The sequence below is a fragment of the Calliopsis andreniformis genome, unplaced genomic scaffold, assembly GCF_051401765.1.
Source record: "Calliopsis andreniformis isolate RMS-2024a unplaced genomic scaffold, iyCalAndr_principal scaffold0001, whole genome shotgun sequence".
NCBI classification, from domain to species: domain Eukaryota; kingdom Metazoa; phylum Arthropoda; class Insecta; order Hymenoptera; family Andrenidae; genus Calliopsis; species Calliopsis andreniformis.
This window is the reverse complement of record NW_027480422.1, coordinates 39,780,976-39,804,343: the sequence shown is the minus strand read 5'-3', so window position 1 is coordinate 39,804,343 and position 23,368 is coordinate 39,780,976. Positions and strand designations below refer to the sequence as shown.

Here is a 23,368-nt window from a genome sequence, read left to right as displayed (position 1 = left end):
TAATAATTTTTTAAAATATAATAGCACAAAAATTAAAAGGGAACTCGGGTACATTTATCGAGAGCCACAAATAACCTTCAAAGAGCCGCATGTGGCTCGTGAGCCGCAGGTTGGTCCCCCTGGTTTATAGTATGCGCAACGTAAACACGCTTTCACATACTTATTAACAAATCGTCGCATATCGGCAAACCAATAATTTCGTTGAATCCTTTCGAACGTTTTTTCTATACCTAGGTGTCCGGCATCATCGTGGCATAATCTTGCATTCTTCGGAACAACCCAAGCTATTTTATTATCTGGCATGCGCCGGTATACTTTACCTTTCTTCAATACATATTCCTTAAAATAGTGTTTGACTTCAGGGGACTTGTCGTTGTTAGCAAGGACGGTTCTAATCCTTGACAATTATTCGTCCTGCATTTGAGCGGTCACGATCCATTCGGCCTCCGTCACATCCACGTAAAGGACCTCGAGGGGTATCGGTTGAGGGTTTTGGCTAAGTGTATCCACATGGGCCATCCTTGTTCCTGGTTGGTACAGAATTTCGAATGTATATTCTTGTACTTCCAACCACCATCGACCTATGCACGGCAATAAATCCTTTTTCGAAAACGTCGTTCTCAAGGCAGTCGGTCACAACTTTGAATTGTAGTCCTATTAAGTACACTTGAAAATGTTTTAACGCAAACACAACAGCCATCGTTTCCAGTTCGTACGAATGGTAACATCTTTGATCGGTCGTTGTTTGCTTGCTGAAATATGCGACTACTGTCATATTTCCATCTTCTTGTTGTTGCAATAATATTGCTTCAACACCTGTCGAACTTGCATCCGTATGCAATTCGGTCGGTCAGTTCGGATTAAAAATGCATAATACTGGTCGTTTTATTAATTTCTCTTTTACTTGTTGGAAGACATTCTCTTGAGCTTTTTTCCATTGCCATTGTATATTTTTTCGGGTCAACCGTGTTAACGGCTCGACCAGTGTCGCGAAGTTCTTAATGAACTTCCTAAAATAGCTTGCCAATCCCAAAAACTGGCGTACCTGCTTCACGTTCTCTGGTCGTGGCATTTTCCCAACGGCATCTGTTTTTCGTTGACCTGGCCTCACTCCTTGTCCACTTATTTCCCGCCCAAGGTATTCGATAGTTTCTTGAAAGAACGAACACTTTTCGAGCTTGAGGGTCAGTTCATGTGTCCGCAGGGCCTCCAAAACTTGGGGAAGTCGGTCGATGCCTTCTTCTATGGTGCTCGACGGTATAATCACATCGTCGATGTACGGGAAAGCTATTTTATTTTTCAAAGGTCCCAAGACTGCGTCCATTAATTTTGAGAAGACCACCGGCACATTCTTCAAACCGAAAGGTATTCTCAAAAACTCGTAGTGTCCATCCGGAGTTACAAACGCCGTTTTTTCGATGGAATTTTCGGCGACCGGAACTTGGTAATATCCCGACGCTAAATCAAGATCCATGTTATATCGATAGCCTCCCAGCTGGGGTCTATCTGGTCCTCGACGAGTGGCAGCGGCGACTTAATCTTTACTGTAATAGCATTTAATTTGTGATAATTAACGCACATCCTAACGTCTCCAGTTTTCTTCGTTACAAGCATAATTGGGCTTGCGTATGGGGATTCCGATTCTTGAATTATCCCGTTGGCTAATAAATCGGCAATAATTTCGCGGACGATCCTTTTCTCCGATTCCGCTAGTCGATGATAGGGGCGGTACACGATCGGTTCGTCTGTAAGGCACTTAATTTCCATTGAGATCGTGTTCGTTTTCCCGAGATCACGCATTGACGTCGATATGCAATTGCGAAATTCTTCAAGCAACGCGACGCATACTCTACACGCCTTCTCCCCGATGTTTCCCACGTTTGGAGTCGGATTTTCTTCAATAACGTAGATGTCCATTGCTGACGTGATCTGTGGTCCCTTCGCATCCCTTACATCATTAAATGTAAGTCTATTCCCTCGTTTCAACATGACGACGTGATCTTGTTGAAGGAAGTCTTTCCCGAGTATTACGTCGTATGCAGTGTATTTGTCCGGGATAATAAACGAATCTACGTTCGTGGTGACGTTCTGGACTTTTACCGTAATCGTCGCGATTTGATTGATCCCTAATGATTGACCAGCAAATCCTCTAAACATTGTATCGTCTATTTCCTTGGTATCGATACGCAGCTTCTTAAATTACGGATGAGTGTACAATGGTGCACGCGCTACCCGTATCCACTAAACTTTCTACTTTGTGTCCGTTGACACGAATATAAATTTGGTACATATTTATAACGGAGTTCTCTATAATATTTACCTCTTTCTGCTGACAGTTCTCCCGACGGTGCCGCAGTTTCTTGCACAGGCTACACTCGATTTTCGGTCGTCGGCATTCCCGTGCCAAATGCCCAATCTTTCCACAATTGTAGAACGGCAATCCTTTCATTTTGGGTTTTTCCACGGCCTTCAGTGCCATGGTCCGCGGTTCCGGTTTTCTCTTCTCCTCCTCACCCGGCATATTACCCATGGTACACATGTATGCATATAAATCATTCGGATCGGTACGCTTCGCTGATCTTATCGTCCTGGCTAGTGGCTCGTCCGGGATTCCAAATATCACCATATCAATGACTTTCTCATCAGAGAGGCCAATGTTCAGTCTCCTGATTAAATTTAATTTTTGGAAACAGTAATCTTCCAATGGTTGTCCCGATTTCGCTTCGTACAGGTCAGCTTCTCGCAGTAGTCGCGAAAACGGCATCGTCCGACAAAACTGCGCGACTAGGAAGACCTTCGTTTCCGCTCACGTGGTTGCAATTTGCATCCTGGTATCGTACCACTGACGATCATGCCCCCGCAGTCTTGATGCGACCAACCGCATCACGCATAGATCGTCCCATGCGAATCAGGCTGCCAAATCGTCGACATGCCGCACCCAATTTTCAATGGCGATATCCTCTTTCAAGGGATCGTACACTGGAATTAAGTGTTCATCCCCCGGTCGTAAGTAAACGGGCGATTTCGCACGCGATATCGAGCTGCGAGCATTCACGCTCTCCGTCGCCCGTTGCGCGCGTTCGGCCGTTTCATCCCGTTCATTACCCACCCGCGGCTGCGTTCTCGAGTCTCGTGGGCTTCGCGAGCGCATACGCGAATTGCGTCTTCTTGGATTCCGCGAACGCGAACTCGAATCGCATCGTCGTTGCGGTGTACGCGACCGCACACGCGATCGTCGTAAAAACTCCTCCATCATATTTTCTAGCCTGTCGAGACGTGACTCCATGGTGTTGGACGCCCTTTCGTCATCATCACGGCTGCACGATGCGCGTTCCATTGTCAAATTGTCTTTACTAACTATTACTTAACACTTAATTCGCGCTAAACTTATTAACACTAGATCTTATCACTACCTTTCAACTATGTACACTATTTATTGTTTCTTGATGCCACTTGCTTGTTCATACTTAGCACCACGCACTTAATGTCTTGGTACACTGTACATAAATGTATCCTGTACAACTAAAAAAACAATATATCCTGCTAATGATAACGCCCGGTAAATTCCGCTTCTGATTTGTAAGGGAAAATCAGGATTGGCGTGATGAGCGGTCACAAGAAAACACTTTGTAGGCGTTTTCGCTAATAGCAAAACTATATGCGGTTTATTCTTGGGTTTTACCAGTCACGACGACTGCTCGTACGAGCATGGTCCTTCGACCGTCTTTTTAACCGTGAGGACGCCTTCGTCAGTATCGCCCTTTCCTGTGTTTATGGTAACCCTAAAGGTACCCACTTGACCGTCGATAGAGAAAGCACGTTGACGAAAAGTACATGCCCTATTCGAGTATTCGTTGACTTCGAATTTTTTAACACTTCCAATGTAAGTCGTCATCGTACTAGTTTGAAAGACGGATTTTTACAATTTGTTAAGTTTTAGTGGACCTTATGTTTAAACAACTAAAGGATATACACTATATGAAGTAGTTAAGTATAAATTATATGTAACAAACGATCGGACACATGGCGCGTTAATCTGCTCGCACAAAAGCACACACTTCGCAATAATCGGTAAAAGCAACTGCCACTCGGGGCACTTCCGCTACACATTCCATGGATCTCAGTGGCGCGGAGATACGAATTAGATATCCAATCTAACACAATTAAAAAGTCACTTAAGTGGTCGATGATCCGTATAAATTGTAAATATTCGACCAAATAAGTGCGATCGAAAATGTTCAACGGAATTAATTATAGCCAGTAACTCCTTCTCTGTAGTAGAATAATTTTGTTCTGAACTATTTACTGTACGCGATAATACGCAATCGGAAGATCCTGATTATTTGTAATTGAGGACATTTTTGAAAAAAGGGCCCATAAGCCAAAATGACGAAATAAGTAAATCGTTAACTGTGTGGTTCCTAATGAACTTTGTTGTCGTCATTAAATGTATAACATGAATTTATTATGTGCACTAGTACCATTTTAAAAATAAGTACATAATTTTTAACAGTCTTATAGGCCCTTTTTCCATAAACCGAGGAAAAAGGTATAAATGTATAGTAAATACACTAAAACTACGCAACAAACATACAAAAGAAATACGTTTATAGTGCATACAAAATGAAATGAATATTTTATGATAATTAAACTATTTAATGATCATAAAAATAGTAGAAAATATTATTTTTACCGAATTTTAACATTTACTTAATATTTAATATTTCATTACACCTTAGTGCTTTCTGCAAATATTCGATGTATCTATTAACAACTTTTATTATCTAACTATTGATATAAATCATAGACAACCTTTTCCGTTACTTCTTTTACTGGTGTATATTCCACAGTAAAAAGTTTAATATTTTTTAATTTTTGCACACCGTACCGATTCCCCCATAAATTAAACGTTGTAAATATTTTGGAATATGTTGTAAAGCAAAAAATGGTGCCACTTACTGTGTATTTAATTTGACGGTATGATTGTATTTTAAATATACTGCTGTTCGCGTGCGGTTTTTTAAAAATATATTTTTCTAGTACTCTTTTCCAATCTTTTGTTAAATACCTATTCATACAAACTTTAAACGACGATGAGTGATTTCGACATTCAACCACTGCTGTCAGATAAGGTAAAGAAGCTGGAATATTCTCTACCTTCTTTAATTTTAATTTAATTAAACCAAAGTTCCGATCACATCAGTTAAAAGAATGCCCCAGACAGGGAAAAATATAGATTGTACATGTAAATTTCTAGTTGAAAAACTTTAACTAGCCACGAACAAAATGAAGTAATGGTAACATTCTTATTTTGTCCTCCACAAGCGTCAGAAAACAAAGTCAACTGCTTTATATTAAAAAATTCAAGTAGCTTTTTTTGTGAGGCGTCATTGATGAGTGATGCATCGGAATTAGAATCCTTCCTAGCTTGCATTTCCATGAAGCAATACAGAAATTACGAGTTACCATTACGTATGTGAATGTTAAATGTGTACAACCATAGAAGTCGTTTGTAAAATTGAGATGTAAGGTTTAGTTTGGAAACTGGAAATTTTTGTGCATAATCGAACTCTGCTACAACGTAAGATGAATCTGTGTTTGCCTTCTTAATGAAGTCCATTTTTAAAATTTTGTTTCACACATTGAACAAAAATCACACACGTCAATTTTTGGTTGTTTGAAAGCATAGTGACAGTGTTACTTAAAAACTTAAAATAGGTTACGTACTTCATTAAGAGGTTAGTACCGGTTTTTTCAAAATAATATTCCGAAAACAAACTGAGCAGAATCTTGACACTCAAGTACGGATCTTTAAAATAAATCAGATTCGTTTTATAACCAGAATAATGGCATTTTTTTACTAGGAATCGTTTCTAAGTGTTCTTTTATCAAATTCCAAACATGAATCAATTTTATGTGGGCGATTGTTATGACTTCCGCGCTTTTCTTCGAAGGTATCATTAACTAATATCTTTCCTTGTATAACTCTTAAATCTTTTTACTGACATTTGAAAAATTGTACAATGTATTACCCGACAGATTTCAACTTTAACTTTTTCAATATACAGTATATACTTTCATGTATTACTCCGATAAATTGTAGGATTTGCTGTTATTTTGTTGGGATTCTGTTTTGCTTTCAGTTCCATACATTGTACTAGATAACCCTAGTAGCACAAAATATTGTTTAAACATTTTTTTCAGATATAAAAACAATATTTTTTGAGCCACACTTTTTAATATGAAAAAAATATTAGATTGAAATATTATATACAGATACAGGAAATATGAAATAAATGTTAAAGAAATGTAAACTAAATATTCATGAAATATGAAAACATATTTAAAATATGTAAAGTAAATATTCAGAAAATATACAATCAATATTTAAAAAATGTAAAATAAGTATTTCTGTTATATTCTATGAATAGTTAGTCCATATTTTTTAAACATGTATTTTACATTTCCTGTATGTATATACAATATTTGAATTGAATGTTTACTTTATATTAAAATGTGTAGCTTAAACAATATTGGTTTAATATTGATGGAATTTATGCGGTGCATTTACTATATTGCTATATCGTTTACAATATCGTATACTATATATATTGAAATACTTATTTACTTATATAATAGTTATAAATGTAAGCTAATATAAATCACACACTCATGACGGTTTCATTCAAACGAGCATCCTCAGTTAACCCAAGGAACCACCCGACGCCACTCGTTACCAACAACATCAAACAGGCACAAGTTTGCCAATCTAAGCCGAAGATGATGATTTTTTCACAGATATTTGAAAATATGTTTAACTCACCTCTTTATTTTTGGATTGACATTTAATTATTATAGGGCTCTTTTTGATTGGGCTTTAGTATTTTTTAAATATAAATATTATGTTAGGAATTCATATATTTCTCTATTATCTTTGTTTTAAAACTTTGAGCGATCCCCCATCCTTTCCTACGTGGGCCGATGATGCTAAACCTCAGTGATCTGAATTAAGTGTCTTGTAATTCCTTAATTTGTCCACTGTAGAAAAGATTGAATAGACTCGTTTGTTGATCATGAAATAACTTGGAATAACATTTTTTTGACAAAATGAGTCAACTGATGCAAATTGTTTTTCCTTTTTTACTGCATCTAGTATATTTCATACTATTCGTTCTTTTTTCTTAATTTCTCCCTTTTTAAAACTATTATCAGAGTATGTTTTTCTTTTCTTTCTTACATTCAGCTCCATTTTACTACCTTCAGTTTATAAAACATTGAAATTAACTCATTTGCATCATCGCTCTACTTAAGTTGCCGCGTTGAAACATCAGCGACGGTCAACTGAGGACTGACTCGTATCACCGCGCGCGGTCGATCGTATGTGCAGTAACGAACATCTAAATTATTCATGAAGTTTATTAACAATGTACTGTTTAAAACGATTGATACACAGTGTTATATCGGAAATATTGCATTTTACATTTTTGTTGCGTAAAGGAAAAACAAATATTTTTTTATACATAAAATAAAATTATTTAAATTAAAATGAAAATTTAAATAAATTAATTTTCGTGGAATTCTTTAAAGTAGTCAATACATAATGCTTTATCACAAACATGGCATTTAAAGACTGTCTCTCTTCGAATTGACTTACTTAAGCATACAACGCACCGTTTTGATGTTCTATTTCCTTTTGCTAGAGTTGCACGTATCCGTACAGGAAAATGCCTGCCAGTAAATCGCGTAATGGAATCATTGACAGGTGCATTATTTACATTTATGTTGGCTAAATGTTTATTAGCCGAAGAATCAATAATTTCTTCGGCTAATAGCTGTTTATACACGTGAAACGCTCGATCTTTCTTATGATTTTTAAAAACTTTGTAACTGTTCAACAACATCATGTCAATAAAATAAAAAAATATTTTTTTATAGGCTTTTTTACATCTTCGCATTGTGTGAAATTTACTTAACGTTTGGTCGCCAACATCAATTCCACCCATATATTGATTCTAATCTATTACTGCGGTTTGTTTCAAACTCTTTTGTCCAGTATATCGGTTTCGTTTCCCTGTTTCACCAAAATTTAAATCGTGCATAGTAGTTAGTATAACAACATCTTTCTTATCTTTTCACTTTATCGCCGCTATCTCTTTTGTACAAAATATAACAGCTTCTCCCTTTTCTAATTTGTATGACTTTAATTCCGGAGGCATTCCTTTCCTCTTTATTCACGCTGTTCCACATATATTTGTTTTCATATTATATAATTCTCGGTATAATGTTGGTGAACTGTACCAATTACACTGTTCGACAAATTTTTACTTTCTTTCGATTTTGTAAACGTGAATAAACATTTCTTATAGATTTCGACGTGCTGATTACGAATCTGCAAACCGTTTCTTTTCCAGAACGTACAGTTTTTGAAAAAATCAATTTTGAAAAAAATGACAAATTTTCAACTTTGGGATTTTTTTCTGCTTTTACCGTAGTAGTTATTTAGTTGCTCTTTGCACGAAATGATTCTGTGGACTCTCCCGAATAAAATAATATAAATAGTTATTAGATTATAAACATCGAAATAGGTTTAAATAACAATTAAAGTGAAAAGGACACCCAAAACGCACCCATTTTTGCTGATATTTTTCACTGTATTTCAAAAAGTAAGGGTCTAGGAGAAAATTTGACTATACCACGCAATAGAGCACACCTTTCTACTAAGGAAAGCATCAAGCGAATGTCCAAAATTAGTTTTGTTTTCAATATAGGAATAAAATAGTTTGACGAAACGCACGGCGGCGACAGTGGTATTCGACTAGCACGTCGAAATCTACAAGAAATGTTTAATCACGCTTACAAAATCAGACCCGTGTTGAACAGTGTTATCAATGAATAAGCAATACCCCTTATGCAATAATTGACTCTCTTTCAGCAAATTGATTATAACATTTCTGCTAGCAGATCCTGTATCAGTTTTATCTTTTTTTGTATATATATTGAAATTGTGTATGTATCGCGATTCTGAATCGTAGAATTTATAAAACTTGACACCAAATCTCGCACATTTTGCTCGAATAAATTGTATATAATGTAAAGGACTTCTACATGACATTAGTAATTCATCAATGGAAATGTTTTTATTTGGAACATACATGCGAATGGAAGTATTCTTTACTATTTGAATAACTTCTCGAATTTTTATCAGTGCGTAATTAGGATTATTTGTACTGGAAAAGTGTAAATTTTTGGAGATAGAAATAAATCGGATACGGCTCATGATATTCTTAAAATATGGAGTTTCTATACTTTTATCAGTAGTCCAATAGCTTTGAATCGTGGACTTAGAAACAAGGCTCATTAAAATATTTAAAGCAATAAATACTTTTAATTCGTCGTCTTCAAGAGGTATAAACTCTGCGTCGCTTGCACTATATTCATTTGTTTGCGTAATTATTTTTGTAATTAACTCCTTATTAAAAAATAGTTCAAAAACCTCCCTTCTCGACAGACCTCGTGTATTTACGGTTGCACCGCCCGCAGTTGCAAACCCATGTATAATGGGAGTATGATTTTCGGCTTTCCACGCGTACTCTTGATTTATACAACTGCCGCACTGTTCATTTTCGCTATCATCACTTGACGAAATCCTCCGGCTATGTCTTAAAAGGACGTCGTACCTCAATACTTGAATCCGAATCAAGATACTCAAAATCCATTGGGACAAATAAATTTTAGATTAAATTATAAAATAAGATTGTTTCCTAAACTTGGATTTCTTGAATTTAAATATAGATTGACAGCACTTACTCATAGTGGCAGTTTGAAAGATTTTCACAAAAAAACGAAGAAACGCTCTCACAAGTGGTTAAACGTGGTCTGTCGTAACCAAAGAACAGTTCGCAACTGGTAAAAAAAACAGTCGTAGACTCGCGGATTATTCCACGCTCGGTGATAGATGACAGTCGCAGCTCGCGGATTATTCCACGCTCGGTGATAGATGACAGTCGCGGCTCGCGGATTATTCCGCGCTTTTGCGCGACAGTTTAGAAAACGATCGGACAATCGACGATCGGTTGGACAATACGTATTTTTCGCCAAAGATCAGTCGGTACGTCGCGTCAACTAAAGGTTACGACAAATGAAACGAACTAAAGTTTTAAATATTAACCGAGGTGGTTAATTTTATTTTAACAATTAGCAGTTGAATATTAATAACAAAACAAGCGAAAGAGCGCGATTTCCAGGAGTTTTCTGTTAATTTTGATAAACCGGGATATTCGACGATCCCGAAACCTTCTATCGGGACACAGGGACTGGAGGCTACAAATTGGGACAATCCCGGAAAACCGGGACGTCTGGCAACCCTACGATTTGCTGAAAAGGGGCCCATAGACCTATGAGTCCTTTTTTCAAAAATATCCTCAATTTGTGATAAAACTCCTATTTCGACATTACGTGCATCTGTAGTTAAAATAAATTCTTTGGAAATATCAGGAAATTGTAAAGTAAACTTACTAATTAATTTTGCTTTCAAAGTAAGGAATGAACTTTTTTGTTCTTCTGTCGGACAGAAAGACACATCCTTTTTTAACATGTGAGTTAGAAGTATTGCAATCGTTGAAAAATTTGGAATAAATTTTCTGTAATACCCGGCAAGACCTAAAAACATTTTAATTTTTTTTTTATCCCGCGGTCTAAAGACTCTATTAATGCAATCTATGTTTTTAGGGTTAGGTTCTATTTCTTTATCTGATATTATGTGATTCAAATATTCGCATGATCTCTTCATAAATTCACACTTATCGGTCTGCAATTTTAAATTAAACTCCCGCAATCTGGAAAATACATCTTTTAATTTGCGATTGTGGTCTTCTAATATGGAACCAAAAATAATAATGTTATCTAGGTAAACTAAACATTGAATATTATTTAAACCAAATAAAACTTTATTTATCTGTTGTGTATTAGTACTTAGAAACATTAATAATGATAGGACATTTTCTTCAACGCTGTAGTACAATCGTCAACTATAACTACTGTTGCATATTTTTCACACACTTACGTTCCACGTGCTCTGACGGCGAGCAGGCAGAGCGTCGCGGCAGCAAGCTCGTGAATGGTCGCCCTCGGTCGGGTCACGTGACTCGGCGTTACGCGGTACATTCAAACGCATGTATATCATATTATCATTCGTTGGAAACGAGCAGGAGCATTTTTAAGGCCAAATGGCATATGGGTGAATTCAAAATAAATATTTGGAGCGGAAAATGCTGTTTCAGGACTATATTCGGGATCCATCGGGATTTGATGAAATCCACTTGCTAAATCTAAAGTAGGAAAAATATATTAAAATATATTAAAGGTAAAAATATATTAAAAGTAGTAAAAGTAATAAAAATAGTACAAAAATATCTTCTGGATTAGTAAGTGGATACGCATCACCTATTGTTCGCTCATTTAATTTTCTATAATCTATAACAATGCGCCACTTCCGTTTGCCCGACGCATCTAATTTTTTTGGAACAACCCAGAGGGGATTAGACCAAGGACTGGTTGAAGGTTTAATTATACCTTGTTTTAACATCTTCTCTATTTGTTTGTGTACTTCATTTCTATGAATCTGTGAATAACGATAATTTTTTATTTGAATTGGAGTTTCATTGGTAAGAGGAATGGCATGAGTATCTGCAGTAGTTCGAGTTAAGAAGTCTGTTGGAAGATGAAATATGTTATTAAATTCTTCGCAAATTTTTTTTACAAACCGATACTCTTACGAATTTAAGTGATCAAAACGAAGATTCTTATTTATCACACGTTGCCTTTGTTTTTTACCATTTCTCTTTTGATTCTCGGCAAGGCTATAAATATGATAGTGTCTCGGAATTGGTTCAATTAAAACTTCAGAAACTGGAATTGATATTGATTTAAGTGATGTGTTAGTAACTGTAGTAAAACTTACATTTACGTTGTTAACTTTAATAATTGCATTAGGCATTAAAAGTGTATTTTCCTCATTTAATCGTTGCAATAATATTACACCTTCTTTTACATAATGAGGATTTATTAGCCTAATAGGAACCACCGTTTCTGTTCGTGAATTAATTTGCACTGTTGATGTAGACCTCTGAGGAGTATTACGACACGAAGGAATTGAAAATAGTATAGACTCAAATTTCCAATAATATTTTTAGCATGAATTTCTAACTCAACTTTTGTTTCCCCTAATGTTTAAATGAGTGTATTGAGCATAATACCATTTAGTATAGTAGAATTATTGGTATTAATATTATAATTTTGTATACTCGATGTTTTAATTAAGGAAACGGCTGCGCCGGTATTGATTAAAAATGTTAAAGCTCCATCATTGGCTTTAGAACTTTTGGACTCAAATAAAACACCAAGATTGGTCGTTGCAAGGAAATAAAGAATTAGAGGAATTTACGAAAGTATCATGGTGTTGAATTCCGCTGTTCTATCCTCTATTGAGATCGGGGGATTTGGTAATTGTTGAACATTGAGAAAATTTGAAGGCTGGGAAGTCATATGTCTCGTAATGTTCTGTTGCCTCTCTCCCGTTTGTTGGTGAGAGCAAGCGTGCTCTACTTCCGGTCGCCGTCAGGTGAGAAGGAGATAGGATGATTGGGTATTGGCCAGGTTATTAAAGAGTTGGAACTCACCGTGTACTTGACTACTTTTTATTCAAACACTAATGAGCTCTGGTACTGTCGCGTGTGGTTCGCTGGACAGGCTATACCAAAGTGCACCGCGTTCCTCGATCGTTTCCACGATCCGCGTTCCTTTTGGAGCCAAAACGGGGGTGGCCGAAGCCGTCACGTTTTGCCGATTCTTGTGAATTCGCTTAGCTCGGCGCGGAGGTATTGAGACTCCGCGGTTTCTGCTGCTAAGCGCACGTGTATTCACACGAGCTACAACAGTTCGAAAAAGACGTGCTAGGAGTATTCGAATTTGGGAAGGATTCATTATGCAAACGATTAATAGGAGGATTTGGATGTCGATGATAAATGCTTGTAGAACTTGAATTTTATGGACAAGTATGTGTTAAATTGTGATTTCGCTGACAATAATTTATAGAATTTGAATGTTTTTATTATTATAAAATTATTAATTTGATATTCAATTATTATTATACTGTAACTTTCTACATTCTTCTATAACATGTACAAGATTTTTGCAATACCAACACTGTTTTCTTTCTGGAATAGTGTTTCGACTAAACTGATTAAAATTTACGTGTTTGTTAGTAGGTGGTATTGCTCTATTTTGATTTCTATGACATTCATTAGTACTATGATTTGTTTTGAAACAAATTTTACATTTAGGAATAGAAAAATTATCATATTTTAAGCGTAAAACTTTTTCTTCTGCTACAGCTGCCGTAAAGGCGCTGTTAACCCTTTGCGGACGGGACGGTTCGAAGTGAACCGTCATAACTATCACCAACCCTTACTATAAGCGAGTCTTCATTATGAGTTTCTTCCTCGTCGAATAAAATATTTTCCTTTCTGCTGCTTTCCTCACTTACTTCACACTTTTTTTTCATTTTGGGGATTACAAAATCTTTTAAATAATGGTTTTAACAACTAGCGAGCAAAATGCTGACTGACTTTGCGCTGACGCTGACGCGAATGATACAAGAATTCTTCTAACAATGAAAAGTTAGCTTCATCGATCATATTAGTGAGAAACACATATACGCGTTTCTCGGCTCTATCAGTTGTTTTCGCGGAACGCATATTTGAGTTCCTCGGCCATCGACATGCATTTAGGTGGGACACATATATGCGTTTCTCGGCTCTATCAACTGTTTTTGCCAAACGCATATATGAGTTCTTCGGCCAATTTGATGAATTGCGTAAAACGCATATATGCGGCACTCGTCCGCAAAGGGTTAATATTACTAAGATCACAGTACCTTAGTGTTTTCCCGAGACGACCTTTCGTTTCCCGGGAGTGGATGCTTTTGCACGTGGTGTGCCGATTAGGAATTATGTGAATGTTTATTAAGTAGGCAATGGTGATCTTGTGACAAACTTTAGTTTATTAGACATGATACGCCATCGACCCTCATGATCGATCTCACGAAGCTCGCCGAGCGCGTCGCGCTCCCGGTCCGCAGCCGCCGAAAATCGCCGAAGCGCCTCGAAACCGACCGATCAGACCGAACGACGCAGGCCGGTAACGGCTGCGTCCCGGTCGCGCGACGCGACACAAACAAAGATCAAAGAATAAAAAAGGTAATCAAACAAAAACGAGCTCGCAATTCCGAACACTTAGTGTTAGAATCGCTTATAGTAAGGGATCTAACGAGATTCCGGAAAAGTGTGAGAAAAATGGTTTGTAATGAAGCAGTACAATTGGTCAAATTTAAGTCGGTCCTGAAAAGGGTTTAGGTACGACGTTTATTTGGCTTTTTAAAGTGGCCGGAGGCTTCCGGTCCTCTGCGGGTGTTCGGTCCTTCCGGAGGAGTGTGGGACCTTTGCTTCCTCGACGCCGATCAGTCGAGGCGCTGACGTCTGCAAAAAGAAGATGGCGGTTCCACCGCACTGATAAGCGGGAGTGTGACTATCGCGCTATACCTAGTCCTCCCGACTCCAGGCTTTGACAACGAGCCTATGTGGAGGGGAGAACAATGCCTTGCCGTAACACAAGGTAATGCAGTGGATTGTATAACCGACTTTCCTTCGCTAAGAAGGAATCGTCGGTAGGCGAGTGGATAGAGAGGAGGGGGCCTCTTCTCTTCGCTTTTTGCACCTTATAGAAAGGCTTGACAATGCTCACCTTGTTTGAACTTCTATTATAATGGTTTAAAACGAGTCATGCGACAATTTACAGTGTTTGTTATTAGAGCAACAGAATCTCCTACCGAAGGCGACCTTCGGTCGGTCACGTATGCCAACAGACCACGAATTTCGCGGACGAGCTAAATGTCCGTTATATAACCGCTTTCTAAACACTTCGAGATATCTGCGGATGCGTATGATAAACGAAATGATTCAGAATTAACTCATTAATTAAGTCTATTCGACCTCATAATGAATTCTCCTTTGTTCCCGATGCATAAATATTTGCAAGAATTCGTGATGACAGATCTTCTAGACGTTGGTAAAATTGTGAAACATTTACACCTCTTTCTTGCCTGATCGAACTTTTTTTTTTTTTTTTTTTATTTATTTATTTATTTATTTATTTATTTATTAAGCTATAGAACCCTTTACAGGGTTATTAGCAATATACACAATTTAGTTTACATTTGGCTACGCATGTATTTGTATTTACCAGCTAGAGATCTATATGTGTATATGTAAAAATAGAAATAGAAATAAAAATAAAAAAAAGAAATTAATTTAGGTACTACATGATAAGTTTACATTTAGGGGTATATACCATGACTCTTAAGAAATTTGAAAATGATTAACAATAGCTGGATAAATGGTTTACACAAGAAGGCATCTATCGTATAAGGAGAGCGGAAATCGAGTTGACAGAGGTTTTGAACCATATCATTCCTTCTATTATCAAGTAGTGGACACTGCCATATAACATGATTTAGATCTTGCTCCGGACAACCACACTGACACTTTGGAGCATCAATAATTTTAATTCTGAAAAGTGAGGCAGCCAGATGGTAACGGGAAACGAAGTCCAGGAAACGAAGTTTCTGGGGAGGTTCTTGTATGCAAATCATTGTTTGGGACTGGGATTGTAAAAATGATTGAAGAACTTGATGCCCTTAAGTTTGGATTCGTCGCGGAGCCATACTTCAGTTTCGACTTTCGCTTGCTTTTTGAAACTCTTAGTAAAATCAGAGGAAGAGACTAGGATATCAGTTGAGATTGCGAGTTCAGTGGCATTTTTGGCTAAAGCATCCACTTTTTCGTTGTAGGAAATTCCAACGTGAGCAGGAATCCAGAACAGATAGATATTTCTTTTGTTGCGAAAATTTGTATCAATTATTCTTCTGGTATCGTATACAGAAGGGTTAACTTTTACACTATGAGAATATTTGGTTAATGCCTGAAGGGCACTTAGGCAGTCTGAGTAAATGTACACATTTTCGTGAGAATAGGTAGAAGCGAGTTCAATTGCCTTTTTAATTGCTACACATTCTGCAGAGAAAGTGGATATTTGGTGATTTAGTCCAAAAAGGGCCGAGATTTTCAGTTCTGGGCAGAAGAAAGCTGAACCAACACCATCGTTACTGTCTTTTCTACTTCCGTCGGTGAAAAAGGAAATAGAGTTAGCAGGTCGATTATGAAAGTGATCTAGAATGTGAGAATTAGGATCGGGAGAATTTTTAAGTGAAAGACCGAGATCGGTATTCACTTCTATTGGGGAACATAATACATTAAAATGAGATAGGTACGGAAAAAAGTTTTTCTCTGTTCTTAAACTGGTTCCTGATTGAACTTAATTCTTCCATTAATTGGTCAAATGATTTTTTATTCTGATGAAGACTTAGTAAGTGATTAGAAATTTCAGCCCATGTGGTGAGGTTACAGTGAATATCAATTTGATCTCTAGCTTTGCCAACAATTCCTTTCAAACTTCTACATGTAATAATAAACCGAAGATAAAGAATACAAATTGTTTATAAGGTACTTAGTTCCTGAGAAAATTGAATATAAAGATTTGTCTGTATGCGTACGGAAAAATAAGCAGTGCCAATGTTATGATAAGTACTGATAATACATTTATTAATAATTGTACATAATTGTACATTATACATTTACCATTTATATTACAGAATGATTTGTTGAATGTGCCATCATTGTTGATACATGCAAATCCTTTTTCTTCGAATCAGAGAATCACGTACAGATATTATCGTGCTCTGATGTTTTAATTTCTTTAAAACCTGTATTATTTCTTCTAACTGCAAAAGATTTAGAGTGTTTCCTGCGTACACTAATTCTTTCGTATGACTCGATAAATAGTTTACTATTCGAGAAATTAAAGCATCATAATACGGTAATATCATTCTATGACACTGTGATTCAAAGAACAAGAATTTGTATATATTAATAAGGATGGCACGTTTAACAATTCATCCTGTAGTGTAAATGTAAAATAATACAATTATTAATAAAAACATAGTCAAGTTCACGCATACTAAATGAATTTTTAAATTCAATTTTTCCAAAAATTTTTATTCTTATAGATAATGTGTGATGAATAATATAAGCTTAAACATGTTCTAAGGTATTTACGCTCCAATTTTCTAAGATTTTCCATGCTGTATGCGCTGGTACTCTAACAAATAGGTGCTGCATATGTGAGATAGGTCTAATGAGTAATAGTTATACAGGGTGTTTCTAAATTCATGGGAAGACTCGGAGATGTAGGTAGAAGACAGGAAAATAAACCGAAAACTTTGTATGCAATATTCTCGGAAACGTTTAGTTTATTAGTTATACAGGGTTTTATACTTCGTAAAATACCGATGTAACAGTGACCCATCCCCTTCAAGATCAGTGAACTTTTAAAGAACTAGGCATCTCTGGGCCTATGTTGGCCTCTGACAATTCGCAACGCGTGTCGAGAGATACTTCATCGAATGGGAAAGCACACTTTCTAATTGAAAATACTATTTATATTTATCTACGATTAAGGGGTTGCACTGTGCTTTGGCATTCTTCAAAAGTCGAAAATTTTGCTTTCTCATAAAGGGATAGCTTGAACCTTTTTAAATAACGTGGAAAGGATTTCATACTAAAATATTAAAAATGAAATTCGGTTTGAATTTCCTGTCATTTCTCAAAATGTTTCAACAAGTATTTTTACATGTAAACTTTTAACGCGACTCGGACTAAAGTATTAAAGAAGAACGCTATGTGTGAATAATAAGGACTTACCATATGTTTATAATCGATGTTCGAATTGGTTTCCACCCTCACGCAAACATATCTCTAGTCTTTTCCGAAAGGATTCCTGGATTTTCAGAAATATTTTCGGATTCTGTCTTGATGTTGAGCGGCAGTGCGCAATTGCGTACCACTGACGACGACGTATGTTTTACCAAACTATTTCCTTTCTGTATTGAAAACAAAATGGGACTTCTGTTCCATGTACAACTTCTGTCGATGCTTTCCGAAGGAAAAATGTCTGCTGCATCGCGTGGTGGGTTCAGATTTTCTCCTACACCCTTAGTTTTTTAAACAAATAGAAAAATATCTGCCAAAATTGGTGCATTTCGGGTGTCCTTCTGCCTATGATCTTTGTTTAAACATATTTAAATGTTTATAACCTAGTAATAATGTATATCATTTTATTCGGTAATGTTCATAGAATAATCTGACACAAAAATTAACTAAATAACTATTATCGTCTAAATACAATAATTATTCAAAGTTTAAAAATTGCGTTTATTTTCAAAATCGATTTTTTCGAAAACTGAGGGCGATGGCGACTAATGGATTGCAGATTCGTATTCAGCGCATAAAAATCTATAAGAAACGAGTATTGAATGTTACAAGTCCGAAAAAAAGTTAAAATTTGTTCTACAGTGTAATGTGCTAAAATTATTCTCTGTATTGTATGCTTTTATATAATTAAATAGATTGTAATCCTTTAAGTTTGTAATTGCATTATCATAATACACAAACATTGTACCTATAAATTGCAAAATACAATTGTTTTCATCAAATAGCCACAAACATACGGTTCAAAGTGTTTCTCTAATATATTGCTTACATCATAATTTAATTTAATTTAATTTAATTATTTCATTATTATGTATACAATAGTACTTTGTAACTTTTTACCAAATTTGGAATCAGATTTAGTCAACTTGCAAGGAAAAAATAGAAAAGTGGGTAGAATATAATGGCGTAACAAGCTGTTTTCTTCGATCGTATTGCATTCTTCAACATGGATCCTGCTTTAAATTGCTAGCTGTTTAGAGTGCAATCAATTTCTCAGGGATGGCATCTGAAGTGATAAACGGGACACCACTTAATTCTTTAGATTAGTTTTTTAAACAGTATACTCGCATATTTGTAATAAACTTGAAAACTTCAAGCGAGCCCAAGTACTATCACGGTTGCTCTGAAATAAAAATTTAACATTTGCATGACATCATAGATGCGTATAAAAACATAGTTAGATTAATAGCTCGTGGTATTTTATAAAGTTATAAGTAGAAGATAAAAGAAACTTTCATGCCAACTTTATTTTAAAAGATTTAAATTTTTTGATGAGGTGAACAGCTTACAGTATTTTCTTGAATATGGAAATACACAGAATACCCGGGAAAGCATTCATACGTAATCACATGTTTTATTTAAATGTTAGTAACTTTGTTTACGCAATGCACGTTACGAGATTGCTCGCATAAAAATTGAGGAAACTACCTCGTCAGTTTTGAAGTAAGAACCATTCCACGCCAACTCGGTCACTTTTGTATCTCGATGTTAGGGGATTTGATGATATTAAAATATATTGTAGCACATGTGCAATTAAGGAGAGGTTAAATCATTATTTTAATAATTTCGAAATCATTTTCGAAATACAAACCCTCAAAGATTACAATTTTTGTCGATTTTTGCGATAACTGCTTGTATATTTAGATAAATTTTTTTCGTATTTCGAAAAATATTTTTTCAATATTTGACGTGGAATGACCTGTAATATAAATTTTATTAATACATGAATAAAGATTATAGAAAACAAAATAATTTTTTTTAACATATAAAGAAATTGAGAGGAAACTTTTTAATAAATTCATGACATTTAAGTTTTGAGCGTATTGTTATGAGGTAGTATACTGGTTCAGTAACGACGTTCTATTTTAAACTGAATAACTTATTTTTGATACTTACAAGAGACCACCAAAACTTAAGTAGGAACTACAGTTTGACAAATCTAGTTTTGTTGGTCACCTTTGTCTATTGCAATCAATTATTGATACCTTGTCATATTTATTTGACTTCTACGGCCTCGCAGATGTTCTAATTTGTAACGATTACTTCATCCGTGAGAGTGTAAAAATAAAACAAATGATAAGGTAGTAATAATTGACAGCAAGTGTGACTGGCAAAACTGGATTTGTCAAATTATAAGATTTTAGGGGTGGTGAATGATGGCTCTAAACTGGGTTTTACTCCAGGACAGTATTCATCAATAGTGAACTACTTTTCCTTCCAACTGTTTTGTTGATTCACTGATACATACGTTACATGTAATGTTTGATATTATGAACTTCGATAATAATTTAGACAATCAGAGACCAACAGAGATAATTATGCCTGCCTTTTTAATATTGCGTGTTTCCCTTGACAGTACAAACTGGAGTGGTAAAGTTATACCCTCAAAGGACTAACAAACCATTAGTGTATAATGTTTATTTAAAAAAACTCTAAAAAATACACGCTTCAGTATTTTAAGAATTGGCATCATGAAAATGTTCGGTCTGTCTCCATTTTGCAGTCACGAAAGTGGAGGGAATGATGTTGGTAGTCCAGGTGGTGGCGAGTTGTGTCCATGTTATGTAAATTGTATATTGTATGTTGTATAGTCGTATTTTGTATAACACATCATTTTCATACACCTCGCCTCATCTTGAATTCGAACAGAATAATTTCAATGACCTGACATTTGTCAGTAAACGCGTTTAAATTGAAGTGCACTAAATGTTTGAAATGATTTATGTACAGTCCTTCAGGTCCATGACTACGTCATTTCTCCCACTTTCGTGATAAATAACGTTACGCGATGCTTACGGACTGGCAGCGTTGATGGGAACTGCGTGGCTCGCGGTAAAGAAATTGAACAGCCCTATTTTATACTATGCCAGTAGACGGAGGATTCTATAATTTTAAGGACAGTTTTTATGGTTCAATTGCTATGAAGCTTGCAACATCCCCGATGCTTGAACAAATAAACTTTGTCGAACTGTGTGTGTTTCAGTTAAAAACACTAATCTACTACTAATCTGACCTGTTTACGAGAATCATAAATATGTTGTTTATAGTAACCTGAATGGATTTTCAAGCATGCACGCATTTCCTCGAACAACAGGAAACCATTTGACAAAACACTAAATAAAAAATTGATATAGAAATTAAACACTTATAAAAATAGTGAATTCTGATTTAAAATAAGTAGTAATTACAGTTATATTTCATTATCAAGCACGTTTAATATGTATACATGTATATGTGTGTATATGTAAGTATATATATATACATATATATTAATTAAAAAAAAATTTCTCCGTAATTTTTTGACCTCATAAAAACATACGAACTTCTAAAGATAAAGGTGAACGTTTAACTATAAAGCAGCATTCTTATTTGTGGCCTAACGATTTTCTGATCTGTTATAGTTTATAAAATATAAGACTATAGGAGAATTCACTTTCACGGAATATTTTTGTTCTAAAGAATGAGCAAAAGATGTCAAACAAATTATTTAAATTTTGTATCGAGATTCCTCATAAATCTGTAAAGTTTAGAAAAAGTGATTATTTTTGGGTCACTGAAATGGCCTTATTAGGCTAACTTTTTCCATGTTGCATACTTCATATTACACGTAATGTGAAATAACTGTACAAAATTTAATACATATAAAAATGTTATGTTTCATTTATTAGCCATTGAAGAACAGAGTGCGAATTCTTATCTTTCTGTTGAATATGTGCCAATCAGCAGAACAGATGAAAGAAAGAATTTTCTCAATCCGTGACCTAAAATTACGATTATGTTCATCTACTACATCTACTACTGGTAAGTAAATATCAAGTACCTACAAAAGTACTTCTTGATTTATCATGTTATTACATACTGGACATTTACTACAGAAATTGATTTTCGTAGAAGAATGTAGAAAATGTAGTAATAAAAAGAATGTAAAACTATATTCAATAAGAGTTAACAGTAGTGTTACATCCCGATAACACTGACGGGGATAAATAATAAGTATAATAATAAGAGGTATTACCTTCCTCTGGATTGTTGATGTTTGATTTTGTATCAAATCGTAGCACAGCTCGAACGTAGAAGTGAAGGTAGAAAAGCCGTAGAATCGGTTGTAGGAAGAACAAATTCAAATACTCTGAACACTCGTTCAGGATTTGAAATTAGCTGTGAAATTAGCAGGGAACGTTAGTTCGCAGAAACTCACATTACTGCGAGTTCGGTAGCGTGAACGTGGAACGCTCGAAAGATATACACGCGGCATATTTGAAGAGTTGGAGTATTCGGGATTAGTAGTTACTGACAAGGGATGCTCCCTAACCCGGAAATTCAAAAAATTATGTAACTTTGGGAATATGTAAAGCACATGCAGATATAGTATGTTCGGTTTGAATGTACACAGGTGGTTATTCCCATAAATCTTAAAAATGAGAAAAATGTTTCAGATAAAAGTTGTATAACATCAAAGGGGGCACACCATGATGATAACCATTTGACCTTGTGATGACCTTGGAGAACCCTCTGCAAGTCACATTTAAATTTTTATACGGAACCCTATATTTTTTATTGCATATTTTGTAACTGCTATCAAAACGTTTTCAGAACACTCCCTATACATGCATTTTGCATGAGCTATTGTTGAGTTATTACCTTTCAAAGTCGTGACGCCGTTATTAGCGCTACTTGATGCACACCACCGAAGAAATTGTTCGATAAGGCTTTGTATATTTTTGGACGAAAAACAATTGAACGATTTTGTGTACTATAACGGATACTATCTTGTCGCTGTACACGTACATGTACACGACGCACGCAGAGACACAACTTCTACGGGGTGTATATCGGATAACGCTAATATCGGCAGCATGCTAACTTTGAAAGTTAATAGCTAAGCAATGGCTTATCCAAAATACATGTATAAGCAGTGTTTTGAAAACGTTTTCATATCCACTACAAGAATATGCATTCAAAAATATATGGTTCCGTTTAAAAATTTACATGTAACCTGTACAGGGCTCTCCAAGGTCATCGCAAGGTCAAATTGTTATCATCGTGGTATGTTGTCTTCGATACCGCACAACTTTTGTCTGAAACATTTTTTTCCATTTTTAATATTTACAGGAATAACCACCTGGATATATTTAAACCGGACATATTGTAAGTGTGCGTTGTATGTGTGACTACACACAGGATCGCAATAAAACTAACAAGGGAAGTTCGGTGAGTGTCAATCGCTGATTTTAATGAAACTTTGTACAATTATTCTATGGTCCTACCTAAGAATTTTGCCGTGTACAAAATAGCTGCCCATATGCACCTTCAAGGGAGAAACTACCCCTTTAATCCAAGTCGCCCTTTTCATTTCGGTACTTATAGCTCACAAAGTATAAGCGCTATAAAAAAATGTTGCATACAAAAGTTTTACTGTTTTTTAA

The 23,368-nt window shown here is 35.6% G+C and overlaps 1 protein-coding gene across 4 annotated transcripts in view; it reads left to right on the top strand.

The window, feature by feature from the left end:
• Window positions 1-23,368, top strand: part of Grip91 (gamma-tubulin complex component 3) — a 146,473-nt gene that overhangs the window by 39,439 nt on the left and 83,666 nt on the right. For all 4 annotated transcript variants that reach the window (XM_076390188.1, XM_076390187.1, XM_076390185.1 and 1 more), the window contains one exon: window positions 21,611-21,743. In XM_076390188.1, the coding sequence (XP_076246303.1) occupies window positions 21,611-21,743 (133 nt within the window). The remainder of the gene's footprint in view (window positions 1-21,610; window positions 21,744-23,368) is intronic.